Source organism: Zingiber officinale, chromosome 2B (assembly GCF_018446385.1).
Source record: "Zingiber officinale cultivar Zhangliang chromosome 2B, Zo_v1.1, whole genome shotgun sequence".
NCBI lineage: Eukaryota > Viridiplantae > Streptophyta > Magnoliopsida > Zingiberales > Zingiberaceae > Zingiber > Zingiber officinale.
In genome coordinates, this window is record NC_055989.1 from 120,764,878 (window position 1) to 120,775,499 (window position 10,622).

General features: G+C 31.7%; 1 protein-coding gene across 3 annotated transcripts; it reads right to left on the minus strand.

The window, feature by feature from the left end:
- Window positions 1-751: 751 nt before the first annotated feature.
- On the minus strand, window positions 752-10,215 carry LOC122046953 (ATG8-interacting protein 1-like). 3 transcript variants are annotated; one of them, XM_042607914.1, is made up of 3 exons: window positions 10,093-10,215; window positions 8,592-9,383; window positions 752-1,145 (listed from the first exon to the last, which is right to left on the minus strand). In XM_042607914.1, the coding sequence occupies exons 2-3, from the start codon at window positions 9,354-9,356 to the stop codon at window positions 1,062-1,064; spliced, it is 849 nt and encodes a 282-aa protein (XP_042463848.1). In that variant the 5' UTR covers window positions 9,357-9,383; window positions 10,093-10,215; the 3' UTR covers window positions 752-1,061. The 3 variants fall into 3 exon arrangements, with proteins under 3 accessions (XP_042463848.1, XP_042463846.1, XP_042463847.1); XM_042607912.1 differs by having other exon boundaries at window positions 10,007-10,164; XM_042607913.1 differs by having other exon boundaries at window positions 8,592-9,422; window positions 10,007-10,163.
- Window positions 10,216-10,622: the final 407 nt, after the last annotated feature.

The window sequence follows — 10,622 nt, forward strand, 5'->3', positions numbered from 1 at the left end:
ATCATTTTATCCTTTTCAAAGTGTTCAACTAGGTCATTCATATGCAATTCCCATATAAAAAATCTCTATGTGAAATTCTAAGAATGCATCGGTGTACATCCTTGAATAGGTCTTTGATTACACGCGATAGTTCCCATTTTAAACATCTTAAAAAAATTAATCCTAAGTCAAGACAAGTAATATATTTATCTTTAAGAATATTGAATTATGCTATAATCATCATGTTTATGGTGTGCAATGTGACAATAATACAATTCTTAGTATATCAACTAAAATATACACTCTTATAATAACTCAACCCACCCAATATGTTGAATATCTTGAAAAACTAATCCTAAGTCAAGACAAGTAATATATTTATCTTTAAGAAGATTGAATTATGCTATAATCATCATGTTTATAGTGTGCAATGTAATACATCTTAGTACATCAACTAGCAAATGTAGTCTTATAAGAACTCAATCCACTTAATATGTTTAATATATACTTTCTTTCAGAACTGAGCCATATAGTTCAAATAGAAAATGAATTCATGGAGCAATAAGTAAAACCTTAATGTCTCAAGATTTCCTGTACTCTAACTTGTTGCAAAACACCTCGAACGATTTAAAGAGGTTAGGATGTCTAAACATAGGAGTCTTAATCATCCTTATTAATTACCTAATATATCTTATTAATTATATAAAACAATGTCATAAAATAGATTTAGAGGTGCACTTTTTCTCAGTGCATATGATTTGAAACTAAGAAATGATTTGCAAACTCAAGCATGAATAATATTCTTAAATACTGAACACAGATTTCCAGCGAGTACAATAGTTCTCAGAGAAAATAATTGCATGAAGTTATGATCCTGAAGATCCTCATACATATACCCAAAGCATATTAAACAGATTCCCAATAAAAATTAACAGGAATAGGGTAAAATTGTTGAGTTTGTAAGTCACAGAGGCATTTGAAGTGCCTATTCCCAGAAATACACCTCATGAGCTATATGAACTTATTTCTTCTTCCTTCTTGTTGTCGTCGTCGTCATCTTCTCCCTGAGTGATATGTGAATCTTAGTGTATCCCTTTGCTAGGCTGGTGGCCACCAAGCAGAGCATTCTTAAACCGGCCAACAGGTCTCAGCATCCTGCTCATCTTCTGTTAAAGGTGATTTAAAATTTTAGTTTATGACAGAAAAAAAGAAGCTACACAAATAGATTCATTGATTGGAATTCAGTAACATACGGTATCTCAAGCAAGTGATATCCCTCATCTGACAAAGAACTTGAGGGAATAATAATAAAAAAAAGGAGATAGCTGAATTTCTTAAAGCATTGTACTAGTATTGTGAAGCCTATATGCAAACATGAGAATAGAATGTAACATACTATCCTGTAAACATGAAAATAGACTGTCACATAATTGCATCAGCAATATAACTGACAAGTGCAACATGCATTGACAAGATCAGAAGTGGACCCCTTGGGAGATATTTTTGTCAAAATAAAATGCCTCCTGATTGCAACATAGGTTACATTCACATGCTAGAATTAGATGTGAGTTAGTCCCCAGTGTCATTCTGGTGAACTAGAGAAGTATTGCACCATTAAGGATGCAAGTCATGGCAGCAATGACTGAAGACGGCTTCATGTTCAGTGAAATACAAGACAGGATTGGGAGCAACAGCCAACTCTATGCACTTTCACATAAATGAGTGAGCTTATTTACACGAGAGATTGGGAAATGAATAGGTATTAGCATCCATTATAGTTATACTAGTAGTAATCATGCAAACTCCTTAGGCTGCAGCAAGCTCACGCTTGCTTAATGATGAAGGAACATTTAAAAAGGAAAAAAAAAACTTTCACGGAGCAATCTAAATATTGATCCAAAATGGTTTTAATTCATTTCAAGGAAAAACAAATAAATGGTACTAGCTAATACAAGAAACAACTTATTGATCATTCTTGGACATGAATAATCATGAACCTGTAAGGTATTTTGTATTTTTGTATCTTTACCATGTTTTTTCCAACTGAACAATGATATCATTGAGTACTGGTTTGCCATGCCCACCTCACGGATAGCATTGAGTATTAGAAAACATTTCTTATACATATGTCATCCAAAATAATGCATCAAAGCCTGAAACAATATAGCCTCTATATGTCCTAGATGAAATCTATCCCTCCATTGAACCATGCACAAGACTATAACAGTGGTTATAACTAACTCTAATCCGTTTGATCACACTTTATTATTCTTTACACCTTAGTCTTACTTTCCTGTTCATATTTTTGAATTTAATTGATTCAACTTATAGAATAATGAAATCTAGTACTCATCTTTGAACCTACTCACCAAATTTATTTATAAAAGATTAATAGTGAAATAATTATATCCTTTAATTTTCATGAACTCAATGGGTGCAACTGTCACCCTTCAGCTCTACCTAGACCTGCCACTACCTCCTAGTATAATTTTGTATTCTCCATAGACTCACGTTAAGTGTTTCTTCCAGTTTCAGCTTTAAATTAGTCAATCAGAGATATATAGTGAAAAGTTCATTTAGGTTCTCTAATATACCCTTTTGATTTAATCATTTGATCATGCTTGAAAGCATAAACACATAACATTTAGTATCTCATTTCTTAAAAAATTAACAAACACAAGTGGAGGTTCAAAAGACTCTTGGTAAGATATAAGATCCTCAAAATTGAAAAATGAACTGAAGTTTAATTTTATCAGCAAGCTTGAGGTGTAAGCATCATGAAGTCTTCAAAATATACTACAAGCTCCATGATGAAAATTTTCCGTTGGTGTTTAGGAAGATTTTTAATAATAATAATAAAATAGTATCCTATATTGGATTTATTGACTCTTCAGTTGCTGACATACAATTTACTGATTATAATTATTTTCCTATCAATGGCACGTATCTATTGCAATTGTTTCAATATATGTCAACTCACAATGTTAAGGCCCATATGAACATGTCATCATGATTGTAATCATGATCAAATTCATTACATTCAATAGGGATAGACGTTCTTGATTATTTTTGAGGTCTTCCTCAATGTTCTCATAGTTCTTCCTCTCTTCAACGATAGAGTATCTAGCTTACAAAATTGTGCAATAATCTCTGTAAAAGCAACCCAAACATACATGTAAGGCCGTTACAAGTATTGGAAGATTTAATTTCAAGATGGTCCAATCTCACTCCAATAATAATGTTGCTTAGATCCATGGTGACAACACTATTAATCATATTTTTCAAAATTCTGCCAGTGCAAGACTAACAATAGAGTATGACAATCTTCAAAGCACATACTTAGATGATGATGATCATCGTCATGATAATAACTATAACAACAATAAGAAGAATAATACACAATGATGTGCAATATAAGGAGACAGAAGAGATGAGTATAATTTTTTTTTAAGATGCAAAGGATAATAAATATGATTTAAATGATAAAATAATTTAATGGGTCAGTCCATAGATCACAGTTTGTGTCTCTTCTTGTGACTATTTCAAACCAGGTGACCACATATTGCGGGTTATTGCTAAGAATGGTGGGGAGTAAGTAGTCTCAATACCATGAGAACATGTCCAACGAACTTTGGGGCAAATGGAGTGCACATGGTCATGGTTCAAAGTATCATTCCATTAGCAGGCCAGATGATAGTGAACAATGGTAATGGTTCAAAATAATCGTTCATGTCAATTGCTACAATAAAAACTCATTTTTAATGTGTCAATATCATTGTGGCTCTGCTAGAGGATTGACGCATACGATGAGTTAAACTGTATTTCCTCTGCTAAGATGAGACACAACAAAGCCTTCCCAAGGTGGGCCATGAGCCTTCCTCTACACAGACAAGACCAATCAGAAGCTTCCTCGACAAAGATGAGGTGCAACAAACCTTTCAATAGGTGAGGGAAAGGTCTCAGGGTTCCAACCAATCAGGAACTCCTCCCCGCTCTTTTCTTCCTTCAAGGTTCAATTGAAGGACCAACACTAGGACCTACATTCCATTGGCACATCTTGCTCTAACCAAGGAACAAGATTTTAAACCTTGACAATAGTTGACTATTGTTCTGGAATTATAGTCCCCTAGCAGTGAGCAAGAGCAATGCACAAGCAGATCGACAAGGATAATTACATGGTTATTGGAGAAGCACAACAAGGATCAAGGACTACAGCAAATTCACTCAACCACAAGTGAAAAGGATAAAGGAAGAAGGAATTCCAGATAAAGAAATTGAAGGGGTCACCAGCACCAAAAGAGAGAGAGAAAGATAGAGGATACAGGACAACACTACCTTGGAAAATGGATAGAGATTATGATCAACAAGGGTTGGCAAAATGATCATAAATGGTGGGGGATGTGGTGTATATGCAGTAGGCAAGGGTGGAGATCGTTAATAGTAGTGGACGCAAGATCTGTGAAGGAGAATAAAAATGAGGGTGTTTACTAAAGGGTAAAACATATAGATGAGGGATAAGGTGTTTACTAAATGCAATTAGGGGAAAGTGTTTCTGCTGTAAATTGATATGACATTTGGCAATAGCATCACTTCAACTTTCTCAAGCTAAGAACAGTGGGTGAATGCCATCACCTTACCAAAGTCGTTGACAAGTGGAAGAGGATGCCACACCACCATGCTCAAGCATCGAGGAAGACGACAACACAACGATTCAGAAGTATTCATGTGGTCAATAGATAATGAAGAGGTAGAAGAGGCAAGCATAGGAGGGCTCTAATTGCAAGATAAAGGTGGCAACATGAGCAAAATAGGAAGATAGGGAATATTTTAATGTTCCTTCACTTTTCTTTCTAGTATTGGGATAATTGAGTTGGGAAGAAAATGGGCTTATTTAATCTCTGTACTTCTATATTGTCCCTTCACTTTTCTCATAGACGTGATGCTCACTACTAGCTTCCCTACTTTTCTCTCAAACTTTTCCCCTTTTTTTTCTTAATTTTCTTCTCTTGTAAATAGGGTATAAAACTTTCTTAACCATATTTGATCAAATATTAAAAATAAATCTGTACTTCCTGAACATATCATAACTTATTATTACCAACTCTATCTAGAGCTTATATACATATGTTTTTGTCTTCTTTATTCACTTTATTTCATCAATAAGAACCTAATTGTAATTAGCATGAATATACATCAGAAGAATTTATACGAGCTACTTAATGTAATTTTATTTCAGAATCAACTATAACTAAGAAAGGGACAGGTAGTATGCATGGTTTTAAAAAGCAAACGATTAGGTCACATATACAATCACCTAGGTGGATCTAGAAACCAACCACATATGCCATATACAATTTGCATATGTAGTTTGAGAAAAAAAAATTATTCGGTTCATTTGAACTTGTTCACAAAAGGTCTAAGTTACCTTATTTGGTAACTTAGTAATGTTAACTTGAAACTTGTTTGATAAGTGATAAACACTTTTGATACTAATTTGTGCATGTGACTTGTATATCATACATTTTAAGTTGTTGATTAATATTTGATCATCATATTATAGCAAGATTGTTGAATCGAGGTTCCTATCCTAAATTGTTTGATGAATTATCAAATTGTGAATGACATGCGTCAAATAAAAAAAAATATAAAATATATTTAAAAAATAATTCCATTTTATACACAATAATTTTGATAATTAAAATATATAAAATAATACAATATTTATTTAAGAGCATAATATAATAGATGAATTTGATGTTGAATGATAACAAATACATAAATTCTTAATTCTTAGTTGATGATAATGAACAAATTATTGCTTATTTCATTCTATTAAAATTGGAATAAAATGAACGATAGGAAAAATTCTCGCCAAATACTTTTGAAATAGAAAAAATATTTGTCGTCAAATGGAAGATAACTTATATATGATATGACTTCTAAGTCAATATTAATTTTGCTCTTATTATCACTCTAACATCAATTTAACAAGATTTTTTCTTGAATATCATTGTTAGGAGTTCACATTTGTTTTTGTCAATTTTCGTCTCTATTTGATAAGTTTTTTTTTTCTTCTACATAATTGTTAACTTTAGCCAACTCCACTTAGTGGGGTAAAACTTGGTGGTTGTTGTTGTACATCATTGTTAATTTTGATATTTCACTATGTTTGAATGTTTTGCTTTTGTCATAGCATATAAAAATCATCACTTTATATTGTTTTATAATAAAATTTGGTTAAGTTGTTTGTTTATAATTTTCAATGAGTTAGATTTAATTTAGTTGATTACATTTAACTTTAGATGGTTTTTATAAGAGTTGTATTAAACAAGATTCATATCAAATTGTATTGAATCTCCTTTTCACTTCTAATCCATAAGTAAGAATCATATCTTTTTAAACATGAAGTACATTGTATCATATGATACAATCATGAAATATAATTTTGACAACTATAAGTATTTTGCATTGTAATAATTGACATTTTTTTTGTGTATATAAACTAAATATGTTGATTTATATAATACACTTCGAACATCATATATATATATATATATATATATATATATACACACACACACACACACACAGATATATAGATACATGGACCAAGATTTAAAATTTCAACTCATGTCGGAGTTTCAGTCCTAGACCGGAATAATACGATTTGATACTGTATCATGTCGTGCCAATCCAGTTTCGATATTTTTTTAAAAAAAAAATTAATATGAGTGTATATTAATTAAAAATTAATTTTATTAATATTTGATTATTAAATATGCTCACTATTGATGTTATATTTTGATATGTTAAATTCATATTTTAATATTTTCTTATAAAATAATGTCTATTAAATTTTTATAAAATTATTTTTAAAAAAAGTAATTCTCAAAAATCAAAAATAAATTTAAAATTATAGAATTATTTGAAAGACTCAAAGCTAATTAGAAAATTTTTTGAAGGTCTTAAATTATTTTTTGAATGTATTTGTAATTTTTTTAATATTTTAAAATTTATTTGAAATGTTTAAGAATTATTTTTTTTTAAAAATGTTTATTTAAATTCACATTCAATTTTCAACATATAATGAAATTTTAAATTATTTTATAAATTATTTTATTAATTTTAAAATTATTTAAAAATTTAAAACAATTCTTAATATTTTATAACTATTAGTAATAATATATTATTTTTATAACTATTATATATAATTAACCGTTATATAATAATTAATAATTTATTTATAATAAAAATAAATCTATTTAAAAAATAAAAAAAATAACCTTAAAAATATTGTGACAACAATTGCCCCACGGAGACTGTCGCGGGGTCACGACACCCTCCGAGTCCCGAGGGTCATGGCACCCTCCGAGTCCCGAGGGTCATGGCACCCTCCGCAACCTCATGATGGCCTTACAGTCGCGGTGCCGGTCCCATGGTAGAACGATAAATACCGTCTTTTTCAAGTGGCATGGGTCAACACTTCAAACCATGACATAAACACATGTATGCACACAAATTGCTTCTATGCGACATGTGTTATAATGGTATCTATGGCATATTACCTCATCTACTATTAGACAATATCTATGAAAATATCATAGTTAAGCATACTCATGAAATTGGATTCAAGAATGGAGACTCGAGAATGAGGCAATCAATATGCATTGGCACAGAGAAATGTCGAGTCTCAGGAGTTTCAACCTCAAAAGCTGTTTGAGTTTAAAGTTTATATAAAAAAATTTATAACTATAGTTTTATTTGAAAATTTACATTATAAAATTTATAATATAATCAATTAATTGATTAAAAACTTTATAATCAAGGTTATTATATAAGTTATATAATTTATGCAATACACTATTAATTTTATAAATTAATTACTTGTATTAATTAATTATAGTAGTGATTAGTTAATCACTAATTAATTAATTCAATATTTAATAAATATTTATTAATTAATTTCTGTATTAATTGATTTTAAATTGTTTAACAAATACTTTCTTTAATTAATAAATACCATATTAATTAATTATTGTATTAACCAATTTTAAGATGATTAGAATTATAATCAACATTGTTTACTATGGAATATTACTTTCTTTACTGCAGTTTATCTTCCAAACTAGTAAAATTATTAGCATGTTTACCTAATGTGTGTGAGGTGTGATAGGTTATTTCAGACAACAATAGATAAAAGGGCAGCTCGGTGCACGAAGCACCCGGCATGTGGGATCTCGGGGAAGGATCCATTGTACGCAGCCTTACCCTGCTTTTTGCAAGAGGCTGTTTCGGATTTGAACCCATGACCTTTTGGTCATATAGCAACAACTTTACCGTTGCGCCAAGGCTCCCCTTCATTTCAGACAACAACATATGCTAATCCAAATTTCAAATGACATGCTACAAAATCTGTAGTAGTATTCCTATCAAAGATTGAAACTCTAACAAGGCTGAAAATTTTACACCATGTGTCCTGCATATGCATATGCACTATGTTGTGAGTCATCTACATAGCACCTATATACACCTTTTAAATCCTTGGTGGTGTTTATGAAAACAAAGTAGTTAGTTTTCATCATAGTGCATTTTCACAATGGAACAAAACATACCTCATCAGTGATGGTAAACTTCCATTTATCCTGTTGCCATCGTCTCCCAAGAACTATAATGCCAACAACAGCAGCAGCCACTACAACAGACCAAAATGTATTAGCTTCCTTTGCCTGGCGATACACAGATGCTACATGTGCCTTCCACCATGCTTGGGAAGGAAGCTCAGGTCCATCAGAGTCATCTTCATCATCTATTTTGTGCTCTTCAAAAGAATCTGTATTCACATCTAAAGATTCACTAGTCTCAATTTTGGTGACACTTCTCTGCATTTCAGAATGACTAGCAACAGAATCAGGATCAGCGAGTATAAATTGCTCCAATCCGACCAATGTAGACCTTTGGGATCCCTTAACCTCTTCAAATCCCATTTCATGCACAGAAAATTTACTCCCCTCATCCAAAAACTCAACTCCATGTAGGTCATCTTTTGATTCAGTTTGCAACTGATCTATGTCATCAGCATCAACCATTTCAGGGCTTCCAATATTTTCCTCTGGGCGACCAGAGATCTCATTTGTATCCGGTTGTATTGGGAGATTCTCATGTTCACTGGGTGGAAAAATAAAGTGACCAGACATGAATAATGCAGCAGTAGATGACTCAGGATTACTTATGCTCTCGCTCTTCATCACTTTACTTTCATCAGAAGGGTCAACCTCATGTGGACCAGGTGCAGCAGCATAAGCGGATGCTGTGAGGGATACAACTTCCCAGTCAGCTCCACGGGAAGTACCCTCTCCTACCTTCTCCTTGTCGGCCATTCCAAAACCAACGATTCAATTGAAACTCTGAAAAATATTATTTGAGTTGAAGACAGTTGGCATAATCTACCCAAATGAAATCAGACAGAGCACCACAGTGAGAAAGACTTTACAATAAGGTCAAGATGAGAATGAGGTTTAATTGCTAAACCAATTCAAATAAAGCTAAACAGAGAATGAAAACAACATAAAGAAACACTTTGTGATAAGATCAAAATCCAAATGAGATTTTGGTAGTTAATCCCGCACAGACGACAGAAAACCAAATAAGTGAGCAACCGTTTATCTTCCATTCAATTTGGTTTCTTTACATAAAAGGATTCAATTTGATTCCTCGATATTAAATTGAGCAATCATGATCCAAAATCTGATGATTTTTTTTTCTTGAAATACATAACCTCGTAATTAATGCTATGTACGGATCTCCAAATCACGTTTACTTTGTCTTTGGAACATACAATTATTCCCATGGCAGAAACAAAAATAGCAACAAATAAGAAAAACCTAATTCCCTAACTACTCTAGATCCCAAAAGGCAATCTTCAAGCGTCGTCAATGAAAAATCCACAAAGAAAATGAATCAAAAAACCAGATCCAACCCATACGAGCTTTGAGAGATAAATCGAGAAAACGCTAAAGGAGATATATACCTTCCAAAAGGAGATCGTCGGGAAGCAAAATATGAGGGAAGCAACGAGATGGAGAAAAAGCGAGAGATTGGCGTTGTGAGAGTTACCGAGACGCAGAAGAAAGGAAAGGATTGGGCAAAACCAAAGCCGCTTCAGCCGGTGACGTCTGTGCGATAACCTCTTGAACAAGCCTCTGACTCGCGTGATAGTTTCTATTGTGGCAAGCTCGGGATTAATTCTAAATACGAGGGTTGGGCTGAAATTTTCCATTCATAATTAATATTAGACCATCAATAGATAGGCAGAAAATATGATGATTTTTATTGAATAATTGAAATGATTTTTTTTTTGAAATTATAAATAATTAAAACATTTATAAAATTATTTAATTGAGGTTTTTTTAAATGCATATATTTTATTTTAAAATAATAAATCTAAGCTTTGTTTATATTATATTATATTATTTAATCTATTTGATTAATCAACTATTTAACGTATTATTTTATATTCTTACTTAAAATTTTTAATTATTTCATTTCATGTGTTTAATTTCATATTTATATCAGTTTCATAAGTAAAAAATTATTTTAATTTTTTTACTTCAAATCTTTTCTGATTAATAGCATTTTACTGATAT

Excerpts from the sequence above, each read along its gene's own strand:
- LOC122046953 (XM_042607914.1), bottom strand. The coding sequence starts at position 9,356 with ATGGCCGACAAGGAGAAGGTAGGAGAGGGTACTTCCCGTGGAGCTGAC. Across the intron at positions 1,146-8,591 it reads AGTTTACCATCACTGATGAG|AAGATGAGCAGGATGCTGAG; the intron begins GTATGTTTTGTT and ends CACCTTTAACAG.